Source organism: Microtus pennsylvanicus, chromosome 20, assembly GCF_037038515.1.
Source record: "Microtus pennsylvanicus isolate mMicPen1 chromosome 20, mMicPen1.hap1, whole genome shotgun sequence".
NCBI classification, from domain to species: domain Eukaryota; kingdom Metazoa; phylum Chordata; class Mammalia; order Rodentia; family Cricetidae; genus Microtus; species Microtus pennsylvanicus.
In genome coordinates, this window is record NC_134598.1 from 11,069,875 (window position 1) to 11,092,099 (window position 22,225).

Sequence of the window (22,225 nt, forward strand, 5' to 3'; positions counted from 1 at the left end):
TGCTCCCCTATCCAACCTTCCTTTATCCCGATCCTCCTATTTCCCCAAGTCCCCCCTCCTTGCCTTCTACCTTTTCTCTCCCCATCTCCCCTTACCCCCTTCCCACCCCACCCCCAAGATCCCACTTTTCTCCCCGGCAATTTTGTCTACTTCCCTTATCCAAGAGGATAACGATATGTTTTTCCTTGTGTTCACCTTCTTACTTAGCTTCTTTAGGTTCGCCAATTGTAGATTCTGTGACCCCTATTTATGGCTAGAAACCAATTATGAGTGAGTACATCCCATGTTCTTCTTTTTGGGTTTGGGATACCTCACTCAGGATAGTGTTTTCTATTTCCATCCATTTGCATGAAAAATTCGAGAAGTCACTGTTTTTTACCGCAGCGTAGTACTCTAGTGTGTATATATTCCATACTTTCTTCATCCATTCTTCCATTGAAGGGCATCTAGGTTGTTTCCAGGTTCTGGCTATTACAAATAATACTGCTATGAACATAGTTGAACAAATGCTTTTGACATGTGATAGAGCATCTCTTGGGTAAATTCCCAAGAGTGGTATTGCTGGGTCCAGGGGTAGGTTGATCCCGAATTTCCTGAGAAACCGAAACACTGACTTCCACAGTGGTTGCACAAGATTGCATTCCCACCAGCAATGGATGAGGGTACCCCTTCCTCCACAGCCTCTCCAGCAAAGGCTATCCTTGGTGTTTTTGACTTTAGCCATTCTGACAGGTGTAAGATGGTATCTCAAAGTTGTTTTGATTTGCATTTCCCTGATTGCTAAGGAAGTTGAGCACGACCTTAAGTATCTTTTGGCCATTTGAAGTTCTTCTGTTGAGAATTCTCTGTTCAGTTCAGTGCCCCATTTTTTAATTGGGTTAATTAGCATTTTAAAGTCTAGTTTCTTGAGTTCTCTATATATTTTGGAGATCAGACCTTTGTCTGTTTCGGGGTTGGTGAAGATCTTCTCCCAGTCAGTAGGTTGCCTTTGTGTCTTAGTGACAGTGTCCTTTGCTTTACAGAAGCTTCTCAGTTTTAGTAGGTCCCATTTATTCAATGTTGCCCTTAATGCCTGTGCTTCTGGGGTTATACCTAAGAAGCGATCACCTGTGCCCATCTGTTGTAGGGTATTTCCCACTTTCTCTTCTATCAGGTTCAGTGTTTTCGGGCTGATAATGAGGTCTTTAATCCATTTGGACTTGAGTTTTGTGCACGGTGATAGATATGGGTCTATTTTCATTCTTCTACAGGTTGACATCCAGTTGTGCCAGCACCATTTGTTGAAGATGCTTTCTTTCTTCCATTGTATACTTTTAGCTCCTTTATCGAAAATGAGGTGCTCATAGGTTTGTGGTGTAAAATCCGGGTCTTCTATACGATTCCATTGGTCGACTTCTCTGTTTTTATGCCAGTACCACCCTGTTTTCATTACTGTAGCTCTGTAATAGAGTTTGAAGTCAGGGATGGTAATGCCTCCAGAAGATCCTTTATTGTATAGGATTGTTTTGGCTATCCTGGGTTTTTTGTTTTTCCATATAAAGTTGATTATTGTCCTCTCCAGATCTGTGAAGAATTTTGATGGGATCTTGATGGGGATTGCATTGAATCTATAAATTGCCTTAGGTAGAATTGCCATTTTTACTATGTTGATCCTCCCAATCCAAGAGCAAGGGATGTCCATCCATTTTTTGGTATCCTCATCAATTTCTTTCTTCAATGCCTTAAAGTTCTTGTCAAATAGATCTTTCACTTCCTTGGTTAGATTTACCCCAAGATATTTTATGCTGTTTGTGGCTATCGTGAATGGAGAAGCTTCTCTGATTTCCCTCTCTGCTTCCATATCCTTTGTGTATAAGAGGGCGACTGATTTTTTGGAGTTGATCTTGTATCCTGCCACATTACTAAAGCTGTTTATCAGCTGTAAAAGTTCTTTGGTGGAGTTTTGGGGATCGCTTATGTACACTATCATATCATCTGCGAATAACGAAAGTTTAACTTCTTCCTTTCCAATTCGAATCCCCTTGATCCCGTTATGCTGTCTTATTGCTATTGCTAGAACTTCCAGCACTATATTGAAGAGGTATGGCGAAAGTGGACAGCCTTGTCGTGTTCCTGAGTTAAGCGGGATGGCTTTGAGTTTCTCTCCGTTTAATTTGATGTTAGCTGTCGGCTTGCTGTATATAGCTTTTATTATATTTAGGTATGACCCTTGTATCCCTAATCTCTCCAAGACTTTTAACATAAATGGATGTTGAATTTTGTCGAATGCTTTTTCAGCATCTAATGAAATGATCATATGTTTTTTTTCTTTCAGTTTATTTATATGCTGGATTACATTGATAGATTTTCGTATGTTGAACCAGCCCTGCATCTCAGGAATGAAGCCTACTTGATCATAATGGATAATTTTTCGGATGTGTTCTTGGATTCGGTTTGCCAGTATTTTGTTGAGGATTTTTGCATCGATATTCATGAGTGAGATCGGCCTGTAATTCTCTTTCCTGGTTGAGTCTTTGTGTGGTTTTGGTATCAGAGTAACTGTAGCTTCATAAAAGGAATTTGGTAATGACCCTTCTGTTTCTATATTGTGAAATACATTAAGGAGTATAGGTATTAGGTCTTCTTGGAAGTTCTGGTAGAATTCCGCATTGAAACCATCTGGTCCTGGGCTTTTTTTGGTAGGGAGGTTTTTGATAACCTCTTCTAATTCTTCGCGACTAACAGGTCTATTTAGATTGTTCACCTGGTCCTGATTTAACTTTGGTAAATGATATTTATCTAAGAAAGTATCCATTTCCTTTACATTTTCCAGTTTTGTGGCATATAGGCTTTTGTAGTAAGATCTAATGATTCTCTGAATTTCCTCTATGTCTGTGGTTATGTCCCCCTTTTCATTTCTGATCTTATTAATTTGCAAATTCTCTCTCTGCTGTTTGATTAGTTTGGATAGGGGTTTGTCAATCTTATTGATTTTCTCCAGGAACCAGCTTTTTGTTTCATTGATTCTTTGGATTGTTCTCTGTGTTTCTATTTTATTGATTTCAGCCCTCAGTTTGATTATTTCCAGTCTCCTACTCCTCCTAGGTGAGTCTGCTTCTTTTTTTTCTAGAGCTTTCAGGTGGGCTGTTAAGTCTCCAATGTGAGCTTTCTCTGTTTTCTTTAAGTGGGCACTAAGTGCTATGAACTTTCCTCTTAGGACTGCTTTCATAGTGTCCCATAAATTTGAGTATGTTGTTTCTTTATTTTCATTGAATTCCAGGAAGACTTTAATTTCTTTCTTTATTTCTTCCTTAACCCAGGTATGGTTCAGTAGTTGGCTGTTCAGTTTCCATGACTTTGTGGGCTTTCCGGGGGTAGCCTTGTTGTTGAATTCTAACTTTAATCCATGGCGATCTGATAAGACACAGGTGGTTAGTAATACTTTTTTGTAACTGTGGATGTTTGCTTTGTTACCGACTATGTGGTCGATTTTCGAGAAGGTTCCATGAGCTGCAGAGAAGAAGGTGTATTCTTTCCTATTTGGGTGGAATGTTCTATAGATGTCTGTTAAGTCCATTTGTTTCATTACCTCCATTAGTTGTCTTATTTCTCTGTTAGGTTTCTGTCTGATTGACCTGTCCATTGGTGAGAGAGGAGTGTTGAAATCTCCTACTATTAGTGTGTGCGGTTTGATGGCTGCCTTGAATTTTAGCAATGTTTCTTTTATGTACGTGGGTGCTTTTATATTAGGGGCATAGATGTTCAGGATTGAGACTTCATCCTGATGAACTGTTCCTGTTATGAATATAAAATGCCCCTCTCCATCTCTTCTGATTGATTTAAGTTTGAAGTCAACTTTGTTAGAGATTAGTATGGCCACACCTGCTTGTTTCTTAGGTCCATTTGCTTGATAGGCCTTTTCCCAACCCTTTACTCTGAGTAGGTGCCTGTCTTTGTGGTTGAGGTGTGTTTCTTGTAAACAGCAGAACGTTGGATCCTGTTTTCTTATCCAATCTCTTAGCCTGTGCCTTTTTATAGGTGAGTTGAGACCATTGACATTAAGTGATATTAATGACCAGTGGTTGTTAACTCCGGTCATTTTTTTTTTAGTCGTAGAGTTTGTGTGTATCCCTTCTTTGGTTTGTGTTGATGAAGGGTCTCTAGATGTCTGAGTTATTGTGGTCATTATTGGATTCCTTGGTTAGTGATTTTCCTTCTATTACTTTCTGTAAGGCTGGATTTGTGGCTGCATATTGTTTGAATTTGTTTTTATCCTGGAAAATTTTATTTTCTCCATTTTTAGTGAACGAAAGCTTGGCTGGGTATAGTAATCTGGGCTTGCATCCATGGTCTCTCAGTTTCTGCAGTACATCTATCCAGGACCTTCTGGCTTTCATGGTTTCCATGGAAAAGTCAGGTGTAAGTCTGATAGGTTTACCTTTGTAAGTAATTTGGCCTTTTTCCTTTGCCGCTCTTAATATTTTTTCCTTATTCTGAATGCTTTGTGTTTTGATAATTATATGGCGAGGGGATGTTTTTTTTTGATCTAGCCTATTCGGTGTTCTGTATGCTTCTTGCACCTTCATAGGTATATCTTTCTTTAGGTTGGGAAAGTTTTCTTCTATAATTTTATTAAATATATTTTCTGGACCATTGAGCTGCACTTCTTCTCCTTCTTCTACTCCTATTATTCTTAGGTTTGGTCTTTTTATTGTGTCCCGTATTTCCTGAATGTTTTGTGATGAGAGTTTGTTGGACTTGCTGTTTTCTTTGATCATATTGTTTATTTTCTCTATGGTATCTTCAGAATCTGAGAGTCTTTCTTCTATCTCTTGTATTCTGCTGGTTATGCTTGTTTCTGTAGTCTCTATTCGTTTACCTAGATTTTCCATGTCCAGCCGGCCCTCTGTTTGTGTTTTCTTCTTTGCCTCTATTTCAGTTTTCAAGTCTTGAACTGTTTCCATTATCTGTTTGATTGTTTTTCCTTGGTTTTCTAGGGTATCATTCACTGATTTATTCAATTCTTCAAACTTTCTGTTATATTTCTCATCCATTTCTATAAGGGCGTTTTTTACATGCTGTTTAAGGGCGTCAATCACTTTCATGAAGTCAAACTTTTCTCCTTCTTGATTAAGGTGTTCATGTCCTTCCGTTGTGAGGTCGCTGGATTCTGGTGGCTTCATGTTGCTTTTCAGTTTGTTGGGCGAATTCTTGCCTTGGCGTCTGCCCATCTCTTCTTCCAAATACTCCCTTATGGGTCTTCTTTTACCAGATCAGGTCTCCTTGCCTACCCAACGCGGTCTCCCCAATGTTGGCTCTCCTGGCACCAAGGGATCAGGTCTCCGTGCCCAACCCTGGCTTGTCCCAACGCTGGTTCTCCCCAATGCTGGTTCTCCCCAACGCTGGTTCTCCTGGGGCCGAGAGATCAGGCCTCCGTGCTGGTTGGGCAGCTCGCAAACAAAGCGTCTACTCTCCTTGGTGCAGGCAGGCCACAGAAACAAAGGCAGTGGAGCCCGCCCGGGCGCCGGGAGAACTGGGACCCAGCTCCCAATGCCTCGTGCCAAAAGAGGGCGGGGGCCCAAGTGGGGAGGGCTCTGGACGGAAGCCCAATGCTGGTTCTCCTGGGGCCGAGAGATCAGGCCTCCGTGCTGGTTGGGCAGCTCGCAAACAAAGCGCCTACCCTCCTTGGTGCAGGCAGGCCATAGAAACAAAGGCAGTGGAGCCCGCCCGGGCGCCCCGAGGACTGGGATCCAGCTCCCAATGCCACGCGCCAAAAGAGGGCGGGGGGGCCCAAGTGGGGAGGGCTCTGGACGGAAGCTGGGTGGGCCAGGAAGAAAGAGGCAGTAACCGGGGAATAGAGGTCCTGCAGAGAGCCCAAGAAAGACAGGAGGCCAAGGGACCCCCGAGATCCCCGTCCCTGGCTGGCGCCGCGGGCCAGAAACTCACCCCAACGCTGGTTCTCCTGGGGCCGAGAGATCAGGCCTCTGTGCTGGTTGGGCAGCTCGCAAACAAAGCGCCTACCCTCCTTGGTGCAGGCAGGCCACAGAAACAAAGGCAGTGGAGCCCGCCCGGGCGCCGGGAGGACTGGGACCCAGCTCCCAATGCCTCGCGCCAAAAGAGGGCGGGGGGCCCAAGTCAAAGTTAAAGTTCTTAAAGTAAAAAAGAAAAGGAAGAGAGTTGTTGTGTGTACACACCTTTAATCCCAACACTTGGGAGGCACAGGGAGATAAACCTCTGTGACTTCAAGGTGTGGTAGCACACGCCTTTAATTCCAATGCCTGGGAGGCAGAGACAGGCGGATCTCTGAGAGTTCAAAGAGCCTGGTCTACAGGGTTATTCCAGGTCAAAGATATATGCTCAAAAAGCAAAAAGTTAACCTAGGAATGTCACAGTTTAAATTCTTAAGCGCCTAGTGATTTAAAGGCGCAAATCAAAAGTGCTCCTGGATAGTAAAAAATTGCAGATTCACAATAGGACAGATTCAGACCACTAAATGAGTCACACTGTTGGATGAATGTACGTTGGCTTGGGAGAGAGAAGAAAAAGAATATAGAGAATAAAGTTAATGGTTTAAAAAGAAAAAAGTAAAAGTAAAGTCTTTAAAGAGACAGAGTACAGATAGTTATAGATATAAATAAAAATAAGCTGCGTAAAAATGAAAAATTCACAAAGAGTCTGGATTATGTACATTGTGTTTTCTTTAAAATTTTTGACTGTGAAGGAGCTAAGTACAGAGAGACATTTCATTACATGCCAAGCTAAACCAGAATGGATATAAGGGTATTACGATTTCAGAATTTGGGTCTAAGGATATGATGCTTTGGAGAGAGTCTTCTTTTGTTTTCACAGAGGATGAGACCCTGTTCATTTCTTCAATTCCGATTTGGTATGATGGACCACGTCCTCCTGAAGGTTTGCTGTGAACATCTTCAGAAAATTGCTTTGCTCAACTGCCAACTGAGATAAACCTGGCACACAGGTTACACCCTAAATAATCTGATTAACGACGCCCCCATTCAGCAGGAAGCAGTTTGGAGAGAAAAACTGCGCCCATATTCCCAAATACGGTTTATAAACATTCTTTTACATTTAAAGGGGGATATGATATAGGTATGAATAATTTGCATTAGTATAGATTTTGCTTTATTGATAGAGATTTACGGTCAATTTTGTTATATGTATAAATGTCTCTGATGTAACTTTTACTTGATAACTGTTTTGTTATATGTAATTTTGCTATGTTAAAGTTAAAGCCTTTTTTTGTTTAAACCGAAAAAGGGGAAATGATGGAGGGAGGTCATTGGTTAAATTAAAAGAAACTGCTTTGGCCCATCTCATTGGTTAGGAGATAGGTGGGAGGAGTAAACAGAACAGAACGCTGGGAGGAAGAGGAAGTGAGGTCAGACTCCACAGCTCTCCTCTCCAGAGCAGACGCAGGAGAGACGCCATGCTACCTGCTCCAGGGAAGATGCACGCTATAAAGCTCTGACCCAGGATGGACTTAGGCTAGAATCTTCCCGGTAAGACCGGTGCCACAGATTAATATTAGAGATGGGTTGATTGGGATATCAGAATTAGCCAGTAAGGGCTAGAGCTAAGGGCCAAGCAGTGATTAAATGAATACAGTGTCTGTGTAATTATTTCGGGGCATAGGCTAGCCGAGCCAGGCGGCTGGGGTTTTGGGGACCCAGCCCCGCCGCCCATATTACTACATACCACAATCAATAAAATTAGCATTCAATAACTTAGGATCAAATCAGACAATGAATGTGATTCAGAAAATTATCAGCCTCAGTCACAGCCCATTAAAATTTTGCTTAATAGAGAAGTATCTCATTTTTCTTTTCTTTTTACAGCCTAACCCTTTCTCCAGAAAACATTTCAATCTGTGTCTTCCAAACGCAGGAAGCTGGGAGCAATGTGGTGCAGTTGGCTCATGTGAAAACTGTCTGTAGGAGCAGTACCGAGTAAACTTGGGGCAGCAGGAGCACGCAAGTGCAGCTGTTCTGTTCTTTAACATGAGGACCAACGTGAGAAGCAGAGAGACAGTTAAAGAAGATAAACTTTATTCACCTTTGTTGTGTAGTAGGAAAAACACACTCACACCAAGCAATTTTAGTCTTGAAGAGAAAAATTCTGTGACTTCAAAGATCTAAAGTAGTTTTGCTGTTAATCTAAAAAAATACAAGCAGGATGGGATATTATGAAAATTCAATCTGGGTAGCATGAGGGAACCACCAAGTTTGAAGTCTGAATGACCATAAGCCTCTTAAGTATTGGGGGAAAGTCATGAGGTGGCTTGCCAAGGAGAGGGAATCTTAACTTTCATCCTTCCTCAGAGTTGCAAGGCATTCAGACTGGCCAGTTCTCTGGTTTTTAATATTTACATCTATAAAAGATGATTTTCTTTATTTTATTTGAGAGTAAACATTTCATTTCGTATTAGGTTTGTGTCAAATATAAATAATATATAATAGAAACTGGGCATGGCAGAGTCTGCCTCCAATCGCAAGCACTCAGAGATGGAGGCAGACTCAGAAGTTTGAGGTCATCCTTAGCTACAAAATAAGAAGATAATCCTAGGAGAAATATGTAGTCAGTGGAGGAACCAAAACAGAATTCCTATGACATTAAGCCACTCCCCTGGTCACAGAGGACATGGTCCCTTTGCTCTAAGAATTTTCACAGTGTTGATTACACCACCATCAACTTGTCAGTGGCTTCTGAGATTGCATCACTGAAGACTCTGTTAAAACAAAGGCTGCTGCTAAAGAAATTACAGGGAAGCTGCCTTTCTCCCTCCCCGGCCCCCAGCCCTACCATGAACATTGAGAATCTCTGACAGGCTAGAAATTTTCCTGTTCCTTAAGACTGCTCATTCTTTGAACAGGGAAAGTGCTGGGAAATCTAGTGTAACTTTAGATGTGGCAGGAAGGAAGGAGACTAAGATTGATCTCATTAGAGAAGGAGCAACAGAAGTCTAGCTTAGCATCAGGAGAGAGACAGTTGTATGCTTATGTGAGACTGAGGTGAAATGGTGAGATATAACGGGAACAGAACACACGCAAGCTTCCTCATCAGCTACTGCTCCACAAATCTTGCTTCTCTCAAGGACCGATGAATAGCCATCAAAGAGCAGGTATGAATTATTATGATATATTTTTTCTACATTCTCAAAAATGTATGCAGAGAGTAAATAGATTTAAATTTTGGAACTCACTTCATTACAGGCGATACTTCAGAAAGTGGAAAAAAGCAATTGGCAATCATTTCTGATAAACCGTTAGTCTGGGGGAACACGAAGCTGGAATCTTCCTGCAGTGGCCGCTCTTTCCTTCTCCTGGCTGTAAGGACCAGTTAATAAGACAGTTACTACTTAACAGGAACATGAAAACTATGGGAAAACACTCACCACCACCCCCAAAACTAGTATTGGCAAAGAATCCAAACAATATCCATGTGAGAAATAATCCAGTACCTCCCACCCCAGGTTCTAAAATCATTTTAACACTTTTGTGGGGAGACGCGGCATTTAAACTCTTCTAGAGCCTAAACGATTATTCTTATGTTTGTGGATAAGATAAAATATCTTAAATATATTTTAAAACTCAGTAAGTAGAGAATCTATGAAGGAACGAGACTGGGTCTTAAACATTCCTAGAACTCCCAAACTGATAATGTAGTTTTGCATAAGTTAAATCACTGGGAAATATCTGTTACTGTTAATTGAGACATTTACAGAGGAGAGGCAAATATTATTTATTGAATAAAATTATTTCAAGATATATTTGATTCAAACTGCAAAAAATAAATAACTCTCCATCTCTCAGGAAATTTTTTTCTAGCCTAACACAGACCGTGGGTGTGCTTGCTAGTGTATAAAGTGAGGTCAAAGGATCCACCACTACAATTCTTCACAGTATTGTCAGAAGTGGCATCAGTTAAACAAGCGTCATGTGCTAAAACACAATCCTGAAATCTGACTCATTACTATGCCAAACACTTTCAATGTTAAACTAATAGGCATCAAATACCTCTGTGGTCATCATAATCCACTCCTAGCAAAGAGAAAAACAGAAGTCCTGGTAGGAAGAAAGGAACGTTGTAGGGGAAGGGGCTGGAATGAGGGTGCCAAAGGCTGTTATAAAGTTTTTAAACATTCTACAATTAGATGGAGACAGGAAGTGAAGAAGGAAAGAAGAAAGAAAATTAAAAAGAGACGCTGGTAGGGCACTGTGTTCAGTCTGCCAGTCTCCCTTGAGCAAATAGGTAGCAAGATACTCTCTCTTCCGTTAACCCCTTAAGGAAAGGGCCACGTTTCCCTGTTTCAAATATCATGCCTCTAAACACTGAGCTCTGTGTCTTACTCATATTTTGGTGACAGTGTTGATTGCCAACTTTGGTAGAAAATCAGTTTGAATGAATAGAATAAATTATGAATAGCTACCAGGGTCATTAAGAACAAGTGTCAAGCAATGAGCATGGGATCATTGGTACCCTAAATCCAAAGGTTTTTGCTGCTATCTTGTGTTGCTATGTCACAAACAAAAGGAAATATTATTTGCTACTGTTGTAGCCTATAATATCCTTTTGGGAATAACTTGCTCCTATTCTCAGTGTTATGTTCTGTAAATACTGGGTGCTTGTTAAGTATTTATATGAGTGAATAGATGTTGGATATTTATTTGAACAATAATAAAAATAAGAAACATACAATATAGTTGATGTTCAACTGTGAAGGCACACATTTCATACAACTGGGGTGGATGTTTTAAAATATAAGAAATTAATTTTTCTTCTCTAGTATAGAAGTCTGTAGGAGTTATCAGTAAGCCCTTGAATTAGCCTAAAATGTTCACTGAATAATTATTTCCTACTAATAACACAAAGAAAACTAAAAGTAGCATATTATTTATTATGAACTACTGTTATTATTATGATAATTCATCACATTTTCTTATTGTGGAATAGAATGCTTGTTTAATCTATTAAATGTAAAGATGTATGTGCTGTGGAATAGTTGCTTAACTATGTTGTTAAAGATGTATTGCATTTGTTTATGCTGCATTTGCTTAATTGGGTAAAGATGTGTTGTGTCTCACCTTGCCTGCCTAAGGCACATGATTGACCTAATAAAAAGCTGATAACAAAAAGTTGCTAATAGCTAAGCAGAGGAGGGATAGGCAGGGCTGGCAGGCAGAGTGAAAGGGGGAGCCAGCTAACTCAGTCAGCGAGGGGCCAGATAGACAGACATAGAGGAAGCAAGAAAGCAGGATAGATAGATGAAATAAATGAGCTTCAGGGCAGCACATAGATTAATAGAAATGCATTAATTTAAATTAAAAAGAAAAAAGCTAGCTAGGAACAAGCCTAAAGCTAAGGTTGAGCATGCATAATTAATAATAAGTCTCTGTGTCATGATTTGGGGGATGGCAGTCCAAGAAAGCCTGGTATATTTTCTTTTGCAGGGTAGACATCTGAGAAAAGTTGCTGAAAACAGATTTCAATGAATGTTAAGTTTTGACATAAAGAAAGGGAGACTTGGCCGAGCCCATATCATACTGACATTCCTGAAAAATATAAGTTTGAGTAAAGGAACACTTGGACTGCTTGGAAGTAAGAAAATGGACGGTGATGAGTGCCAAAGAGAAAGGTATGGTGTTTGTGTAATTTGTTTACAAAGACTGACTTAAATAAGCTCAAGGTTCTTATATGTTTGCTGCAATTAGGTAGGAAGGAGAGTAGGTAGGTAAACAGATAGATGAATAGATGGCAGATGATATTGTATAGGTAGGTGATAGATAGATAGATAGACAGATGGATAGATGGTAGATGATATCCTATAGGTAGGTGATAGATAGATAGATAGACAGACAGATGGATAGATGGTAGATGATATCCTATAGGTAGGTGATAGATAGATAGATAGACAGACAGATGGATAGATGGTAGATAATATCCTATAGGTAGGTGATAGATGACAGATGGTATATAGATAGATGATAGATACATAGATAGATAGATGCATAGATAGATACATAGATAGATGCTAGTTAAAAAAATCAGAAAACAGCAAAAAGATTAGGAAATGGTTGATGGGATAGAGGGAAGAATGATCTAAGGAGCAATAACTAAGAGGGCAGGGTTGTCATGTGGGCAGTACTGCAGACCACCCTACTAGCTCCACCCTTTCTCTAAAGCATTACAATAGGACTACATCAGTTTTATGTTCCAATTCTAGAACTTGTTTCCTTACACTGCTTCAGAGATCTCAAGAAACTTTCTACCGAAAAAGTCCCAAAACTTACTAAAGAAATATTCCTCACTGCCAAATACAGGAATGGTAAACCGGAGGCACAACCTTGTGTTTTACACTTTGAATCTCCTATTTAGGGTTCATCTGAAATTCAAACAGCCAAGTTGTCCCCTTAAAGTGAAATGATAATGTTAAAATTAATGACAACAATGTAAGAGGATCAACATAAAATCCTAATTAGCCGAAGTTTCTTGGTTTGAGATCTAGAGTATTACAGAATGGTGGGGATGAAGAAAAAATTAAAAAGATGAAAGGGGATTAAAGAGCGCATTGTCAAGACTTCTTTTAGGAAGAATCTGTATCTCGAGACAATGAAGCTGAGAAGTTGCATGTTGTACATGCGCATGATCTATGTTTGGTTTGGATTCTATTTGGCATCTTTAGAAATGTAGAGAATAGAGAAAAGTCAGAAAATTTTATACATAAGAACAATACAGATATTTCCACAGAGGCCACGAAGCAGGACACCAGTGGTATTGCTGTCTTACCAAACATTGTCAAGTGAGAGGAAAGGGTGCGCATGCGGGGGCTCCCTGGCTGGGGAGTCTTCAGGTTCCGCTGCCAGCTTCTTCTAACACTTCTCCCTTCAGGTCCGAACACTCATGACTTGGCACAAGACAGGGATGAGAAATCATACGGCAATAACAACATTCATCTTGCTGGGGTTGACAGATGATCCTAAACTACAAGTTCTCCTTTTTCTGTTTTTGTTCCTCACCTACATGTTGAGCGTGGCTGGGAACCTCACCATTATTGCTCTCACGCTCTTGGGTCCTCATCTTAAAACGCCCATGTACTTTTTTCTCCGAAACTTTTCTTTCCTAGAGGTCTCGTTCACCACTGTATGTATCCCCAGGTTCCTGTACATGATGGCTTCTGAAGACAATACCATTACTTACAATGCTTGTGCTGCTCAGTTGTTTTTCATTGTCTTCTTTGGAGCAACAGAGTTTTTCCTCCTGGCAGCCATGTCCTATGACCGCTATGCAGCCATCTGCAAACCCCTGCATTACACCAGTATCATGAACAACCGAGTTTGCGCAGCTCTCGTCCTCTCCTGTTGGTGTGCTGGCCTGTTGGTCATCCTCCCTCCTCTTGGCATAGGCCTCCAGCTGGAGTTCTGTGACTCCAATGTGATTGATCATTTTGGCTGTGATGCCTCTCCCATTCTGCAGATAACCTGCTCAGACACGGTGTTTATAGAGAAAATGATCCTGGCTTTGGCCATACTGACACTCATCATTACTCTAACGTGTGTTGTTCTGTCCTACACATACATCATCAAGACCATTTTAAAGTTCCCTTCTGCCCAGCAGAGGAAGAAAGCCTTTTCCACTTGCTCTTCCCACATGATTGTGGTTTCCATCACCTACGGCAGCTGCATCTTCATCTACATCAAGCCTTCAGCGAAGGAAGGCGTGGCCATCAATAAGGTTGTGTCTTTGCTCACAACATCAGTGGCCCCTCTGCTTAACCCGTTCATTTATACACTTCGAAACAAGCAAGTCAAAGCAGCTTTCAAAGACACCGTAAAACGAATTGTATTTCTCACAAAGAAGTAAGTTCCTTAGGCGCACCTAAATTTAATCTAAGTAACCGGGCTTGACAGTGTGTGTCTTCCTCCCATCACATAGATCCATGGAGATAATTTTGCTTTGATAGTTTTCTCTTATAATCCAAAAATGAAAATCATGTAAATTGTTTCACCTTCTTTTAAGTTTATTTTACTTAGAATGGTTTCTTCAATTAGTGTATTATTCAAAGATTACATTACATAAATTCCCAAGGCCATGCAAAAGACATACAAATAAGAGTTGTGTCTCTGGTGGGATCTAAACACACATGTCTCATTTCTTGGGAATACTTTAACTTCTGCCCTTGACTCAGCAAGAGTCATTAAAGACTTTTCTTTAAAAACCTATACCATGTTTCAATACGATCAAAGTCCCAATGCTAAGGGGTAACAGCTTTCAGATGTTGATATTTTACTGGTTTATATTATAACACACGTGAAGGGGATGCTGACAAATCTGCCACTGCTAGGAGTGTACCTGTGTTACTCATTCCCCCAAAGACCAAGCATCTTTCCCTCCTGTCATCTCATCTATGGCAAATTGGCCACAATCAAAGAACTGAAATTTAGCTCATCTTTCAGCTGCTAACTCAGGCATTTTACGGATGTTTTATCTGGTGCTATCAGTCTATCAGTATCTGAGAAGTACATGTGTATCTGTGTGGTGTGCTCCTCTGAAGAGCCCCAATTTGCAAGGTGGTGTTCTTGATCTAAACACCTTATTTATTTATTTATTTATTGAGAAAATGAGAAAAAAAAACAAGTTTTCACCTCCTCCCAGCATCCCATTTCCCTCCCCTTCCTCCCACCCTTTTCCCCCTCCTCCCACCCTTCTCCCCCTCCCCCTACTCCTTTCCCCCTCCCTCTCCAGTCCAAAGAGCAGTCAGGGTTCCCTGCCCTGTGGTAAGTCCTAGGTCCTCCCCACTCCGTCCATATCTAGGAAGGTGAACATCCAACCTGGCTAGGCTCCCACAAAGCCAGCACATTAAGTAGGATCAAAACCCCTTGCCAAGCAAAAGGAAATGAGACTATTCAGTTAGTTTTGCTGAAAATTTATAAGGAAGGACAAAGTGGGGACCTGAACACTCCTTTGAGATGGATCTTTAGTTGAGCTATCTTGGCGACAAAGATGGGTGTTGTTGAATATGTGGGAATAAAGATAAAAGATCAAGGTACTTGCTTAGATGTGTGTGAGGATTATGTGCATTAGTGATTAACTCAGAGTTACCAACAATGCATTGCTGTCACATTAAGGGAAGAAATAGAAACACTTTCCCTTGTTTAGAAGACAAGAACAAGTTCAAATCTGAACTCTGCACATCACACTCCCTGTATCTTCCATCGTCTGTCTGTCAGCTGCATTGCTTGCTATGCATCTGTGTCTGCACCAGTATCTGTGTCTGTCCCTGTGTGTCTGTGTCTGCCTGTGTGCTGTCTGTTTCTTTCTGTATGTGTCTCTGTGTCTGTGTGGTTTTCTGTCTGTCTGTCTGTCTGTCTGTCTATCTATCTATCTATCTATCTATCTATCTATCTATCTATCTATCTGTGTGTGTGAGAGAGAGATGAGCTGTGTTCCTGTATATGCTGTGTGTGTCTGTTATATGTCTGTCTGTCTGTCTGTCTGTCTGTCCTAACAGAGGGCTTCACTCTGAATTTATTGAACAACACAGAAACATCACATGGGGAAGGAATGGGATACTTTCCAGAAATCTTTAGCTGAGGTTTAAAGGGATTAAGTCACTGCTCCATCTGATCCCAACCAACCCACGTAATATTGTTTATAATCAATATCCATAAATGGCTGCTTTCAACCTTAATGGTAGATTTCAGGAAGTTTGTTTACAACTTATGTTTGCTGTTTTTAGAAAATGATACACTTGCATTATCTGGGTCAGGGGCATAGGAGAGTACATGACTCTCCTTAAATTAAATTAAAATTGCAGCTATGCATTAGCTTAGGTTGTAAAAGTCAATTGCATAGAAAATCCAAAGCAAGTACGGTTGGCCTTACATTATTCTCTCAAAGGCAGTTTAATCAAACAGTTTGAGCACACAGTAGGATAACAGTCTTAAATCTTAAGCTACTTCAAGGTCTATTGTTAACCCTAGCTGTGAGGTCCAGCAAAAGTTCCAGGCTCTTAGGATGCAAGAGGTATTTTCAGAATACTGCATCATCACATGCAAAGTGGTCTATGAAGAAAACAACTTGGCGTGTTCCTGTCTTTAGTTCCTGAAGCTTGTGCCTCATGTAAGCATTTTCTGTGGTGGAATACTAGTATTCTTAATTTTTTTTTTCTGGGGAAACTGAAAATCATGGAGAGGTTTGGGAAGGTGAGACGAGAACCAGTAATCACCATGAAAATAACTCAGATCAAATTTTTAAAGTGCTCTAAAGTGATAAAGTCTTCTCATTGTTTATGTGTTTTCTAATCGTGGAAATAAAGTTTTGTGCCTTCATAGTGTGCACACAGCTATTATTTATTCCTACCAAACATCTTCTAATCGCTCAGGTATATTCCAAGTAAGAACATAGACATATTAAAGGTATAACCCTTCTTTAGATGACAAAAATATTCAGAGGAAATAGAATTATTCTCCAAAGAATTTCTTTTCATATTTAAAATTTCTAAAACATCAAAAAATATAACTAACATCCTCAGGCTTCCTTTATGATAAACACACATCTGTAGGACCTGCATATTTACTAAGCATCTGTGTTAATGGTTGCACGTGAAGTGTGGCCCCTCAGCAGTCAGTATTTATAATAGTTAATCTCCTTATTTTCTTCGGACAATGGTGAAAGCTAAGAATATTCCACAAAATCATATAGCCAGGCACCTGTAATCTCAGCACTCAGGGAGCAGAAGCAAGAAGGTCAAGAGTTCAAGACTGAGCTAGACCATCCCGAGCACAGAAACCTTCTCTAAAACCACGAAAAGAAAAATTTTAAGATTTTTTTTTTTAAAACCTAACCAGTTCACCATTCAAGAACCAAGTATATTTGGATAGGATAAATGTTTGAAATTAATTAGGTTCAGAAACATGTGTTCTAGAAAATGGGACATTCTCCTCTTGGTCATCCACTCAATATGAGGAAATGCAAATCAGTCTTTAACCAGAGCACCCGTGGGCAGGGGTAGATGCACAATATGAACAACTAAGGTCACTCTTACCTCAAGTCCAGTCACTACTGAAACTGTACCAAGTTTGATCAACCAAAATGTTCAGCACTTTGTGGCATTAACTTTTATATAAAGATTAGAATTTCACATGGAAATAGCTAATTTTTCCATACGTATCTCCAAAGATATGTGTCTATGCCACCCTGATCTCAACTCTTCCGTCTCTACCCCCTCAGAATTACCAGTTTCTTCCACTAAAAGGTTTTTCCTGCTACAGGCCACTAAGGAGTAGTGAGAGTGGGAGAACAGTCTTCCCCAGAGAAGAGCACAAGAAGCGATTATCAATGTGAACTGATCACCCCTGAAAACATACATACAAGTAGCATTATACAGACTGGGCAGATAATATTTGGAAATATATATGTTTATATTTCTATATATATGTGTGTATGTGTGTGCATGTAGCAGCAATTAATGAAAAAAAGAGGCCATGAATTTGAAAGAGGGAGCAAACAAAGGGAGAATGATGCAATTATATTATAATCTCAAAAATTAAACAAAAAAAGAAAATTGTTTAAACAATAGTTTTTTTCTTGATGGAAGATCCACGGAGAGAGAAAACTGTGTCACCCATGTCTCATATTCCTGTCAAGGCTGTTAGAGTACTAACCTAAAGTCTTTTTTTTTTGAGTTTCTCTCATAGGTTTTATTTTTATTTTTTTCATATATATATATATATATATATATATATATATATATTATTTTTTTTAGTTGTTGCAAAAAAAATTTCTGCCTCCTCCCCGTTTCCCATTTCCCTCCCCCTCCTAGCACACATCGCCCCTCCCCCTACTCCCCTACCCCTCTCCCCCTTCCCCCCACTCCATTCCCCCTCCCTCTAGAGAATGAAGAGCAGTCCAGATTCCCTGCCCTGCGGGAAGTCCAAGGTTCTCCCACTTCTATCCAGGACCAGGAAGGTGAGCATCCAAACAGGCTAGGCTCCCACAAAGCCACTTCATGTATTAGGATCGAAACCTAGTGCCATTGTCCTTGGCTTCTCATCTCTCAATATTACTCACCCTTATGCATGGGCTTTATCATCCTTAAATACTATTTTCTTAAACTCTACAGAACCTTCTAGCTTACAAGTTTGAAAAGTTCACTTATTGATCAGAAGTTGATCTTCAGATTTTCTGGCACAATGTATTTAGAATGGTACTGTCCCTCTTTGGGCTTCTTCCCCGGAACCTCAGACAAATTCCAACTTTGGATCATCCTACAAACTATCTGACCATGGCTCCTCAAAGTTAGCAAGATTGTTGAAAGCAAGGAATGTTAGAGACTCCATCACAGACAAGAGGAGACTAAAGATACACAGCAATTCAACACGATCACTCTGGGTAAGATCATGAAATGCAGAAGGCAACTAGGTAAATGTTTCTAAAAATATGAATAAATGGTGGAATTTGTTTAACAATAACCTATCAGTACCAATTGATTTAGTTATAAAAAGGCATCAGAATGATGTAAGGAGTTATTAATAGGAGACACTGAGCACGTGGCATGTGATATGACTCCACGGTATGTATGGTTGTCTCGATTGCTCTGTAATCTAAAATGCTTTCTTAATTTTTTTTATTGAAAATAGATTCTTTTCATACAATATACTCTGATTGGAGTTTCTCCTCCCTGAACCTCTCCACCTCCCTTCCCATCCAAATCCCACCCTTTGTTTCTCTTTCTCATTAGAAAATAGGCTTTTAAAAAAATAATAGCATAAGATAAAACAAAAACAAATGAAATAGGATAAAAATAGAAGTAAAAGAGTCAGAGAAAAAAGTGCAAGAAATGCATACAGATGCAGAGACACACACTTTGCACCCAGAATTCCCATATAAACACAAAAAACCATAATATGTATGAAAAATCTTTAAAGGGGTCTGCTCAAGAGAACTACAATTCATAAGTTGCATACCTATTTTCTCTACCTAAAAAAGATCCGTGGCTTTCCAAATGACTTGAAGACAATTTAAAAATACCTCTGGTACTACAATATAAGCTTGTCTGGAATGTCATATGAAGATCATTGCTTTGTATAATTGATACATGCTAGTAAAGAAATGATCTCTTTTGCAGGCCACTCCGTACAAGGATGACATCCAAACCCATCACTTCATCCCTGAGGCTCTTCTCTCCAGCCTGATGATGACCTGTGCTTAACATTCCCCTTGCAACCTCCTCACGTGTCTCTCCAGGATGCCTTCTTTAAACATCCTTTAAACCTTTGTTCTTTACTATTACAACAAAAGGTTATTATTAATCTCCAGTATCAAGACCTCCAGGGAACATATTGTTTGTTAGCACAATTGATCCCGTAGTGCCTGTTCTGAAGACAGGGAAAAATGTCACTGTGGATATTTAAAAATCTCCAAAAACCTAACACACACTCTGCTCTAATCATCATCTCCCCCAAGAACAGAGCGAGCCCAAGAGTCCTCTGGTATGTCATTCACAAGTTAATGAATATTTGAAAAATTGTTTGACACTTTGCTCTATAGCATAGAAAATGTAAAAGAAGGAAATTTCCCAAGGCCATGAGACAATCAGTGAAATGTAGAAGCGTGAAAGGTTAGCAACATCATGGGTGACACTCTGAAGTGTCACATGAATCACTGAAATCACAAGTATTTTCCATGCAGAAGGGAAATCCATTAGTGTTATCCAGTGTTGCCAGGCATTATTCTAAGAAATGTGTCTGGAAATAACAGTATGGCCACAATACAACACAATACAACATTTATTGATTAAGTGGATTGACGTGACTGTCAAAACAGAGAAACCATCATACGCTGATACCCACTATGTCTCTCACAATAACAGACATGCTGCATTCGAAATATTATCTGTCTTTACTCTCACAGTGTGATATCAACTTTATTGTGACCATGTGTGTCAACATCTAGCATCCACTATATTCTACTGACTGTGTTATGTTAATCAGGTCCATGGGGGTTGCTCATTAATAAATTATGCCCTTGACTAGATTAGCAAGAAGATTTATCCATAAAAAAGAACAAAGCTATATACTGATCTTTTAGGAGAGACATACAATTAATTTTTGTTCCCCAATTCTTGTCATCGTAAGCCCAGAATAATACTTTAAAAGTACCATATGTGCTTTTATGTACACATTATATACACAAATATTGCTGCTTTTTAATTCTGTGAAGAGACAATATTTTTATTTAATAAAATAAAGTTTAAAACAAGATGTCACTTCAGAGCTGGAGAGATGACTCAGAGTGTAAATTGTTGCCCGACATTAGAACACACAGCTCTAAATGAGATGTTTCCCCCAAATCCCTCCCCTAAGAGAGAATTCCATGGAAGAGGAAGCAGAAGGAGTGGGGAGACAGAAAGGATGGAGGATGTCAGAAGAACAAAGCCCTCTAAAACAACCGAGAAAAGTCATATGTACTCAGAAAGACTGGAGTAGCAATCAGAGGACCTACATGGGTCTGCATCAGGTCCCCTGCATTTAAACTGTACCTTTCAGTTTAACACTTTATTGGGGGACTACTGAATGTGTGAACAAGTGGGTCTCCGATGCTTGTGCCTTCTCTTGTGGTTCCTTTATTTTTCTGTTGCCTTGTCTTGTCCAACTTCAATATAAGGATTTTATCTTATTATATTTTATTTTTCCTTATATTGTGTTGTTATTATCTTAGAAGCCTGTTATTTTCTAATGAGAGATAGAAAGGGAATGAATTCAGATGTGAGAGGGGATAGATAGGAACAGACAGAAGTAGAGAGAGGGAAACTGTATTCAAAATTCTATGGTATGAGAAAATGACAAAAGAATATATGTTTAATGAAAGAAAAACACAGTAAAAAACCAATATACATCTTTAAGATTCCAGTAGACATTAAGCATCATGATTCTTGACCTTTCTATTGGGAGACAGCATTGTTGGACCAGTCCAACCATAGCCCTTAAGCCATTATAATAAATCCACTATGTATGTGTATATGTACGCATATGAATCATGTACACACACACACACACACACACACACACACACACACACACACACACATATAACTATCAGTTCTGTTCCTGTAGAGAACCCTGAGTAAACACTTCACTTCCTTCCTTCTGCCATGGTTATCGCTTCAGTTCCCACAAGGCTATTATTCCAACTCCTACATGGAGGCAGCTTTCTCATGGGTCTGTTTGGAGCATCTACCATATTTACCTCTTAAATTTAATCCCCAGCACTCTTTTTGAGAGAGACTAACTAACATTTCCTGGACCTGAGTCTCAAGGCAATCACTTATCCTCCAATGGTCTCTGATGAGTCAATTAAACAAAATAGTCTTTCCCTGAACCTTATATAAAGTTGGAAAAAGGCCCAAGACCACACTTTAGACCATATACAAGCAGTAGGGCTTTCAGCTGACTGTTCCTATATCCAGTTGCTTCGAGTAAGGCAGCATCCTCAGGAATTACAGTCTATGTGGGCCCATGAAAGGGGCAGTAAGTGACTGGTTAAAGATGAGGAAAACTAGAAACGTTCAGACAACCTCCACAGAAGCCTGTGCTTTGTGAGAAAAGGGGGCCTGTGGGAGGATTCAGACAGGAATGATCCACTGTGTCAGGTTCCATCCATATCTACCTCTTCACTCTGACTCACAGCACCAAGAATCCACAAGCCTGCATCTGCGCTTTGTGAGCAATCAGGGTACAGGTTAGTATTAAAACCTGTTTTTGTGTTAGTTACTGTCCCAGATTCCAATCTGTCCAACATCTCCATCTGACTCACCCCACCTAACATCCAGAGGCAAATCCCTCAGCTCCTTCCCTCTGTTAAAAAGTGAGTCTGTCCATCCGGTCTAAGGGCTGTCTACTACCCTTTCTGCAACTTTTGATATTAAAAACCACACTTTGGTTTGTTTTGAACATTTTTAACGTGAAGGATAAAGAAAGGTCTTCCATCCTTCACACAGAAAAAACATCTCTGGCCACTGGAATTCTTCCAAATGCTAGAATGTTCACACAAAGATAAAATCACACTGTTGGGAAGCAGGGCACCAGCATATATTATAGTCTTATCTAAGTCATAAAATATAAATTCCCCATATTATTCCACAATATAAATAATTGTAATTTTGTTCTTTGCATACTCCTGTAATTTTATTGTTTCCAATATTTAATTATTGCAATGATGAAATGAAAAT

The 22,225-nt window shown here is 39.8% G+C and overlaps 1 protein-coding gene across 1 annotated transcript; it reads left to right on the forward strand.

Moving 5' to 3' along the window:
* The first annotated feature begins 12,918 nt into the window (after positions 1–12,918).
* On the forward strand, positions 12,919–13,857 carry LOC142838594 (olfactory receptor 6C2-like). The gene has a single exon (XM_075954094.1). The coding sequence runs from the start codon at positions 12,919–12,921 to the stop codon at positions 13,855–13,857; it is 939 nt and encodes a 312-aa protein (XP_075810209.1).
* Positions 13,858–22,225: the final 8,368 nt, after the last annotated feature.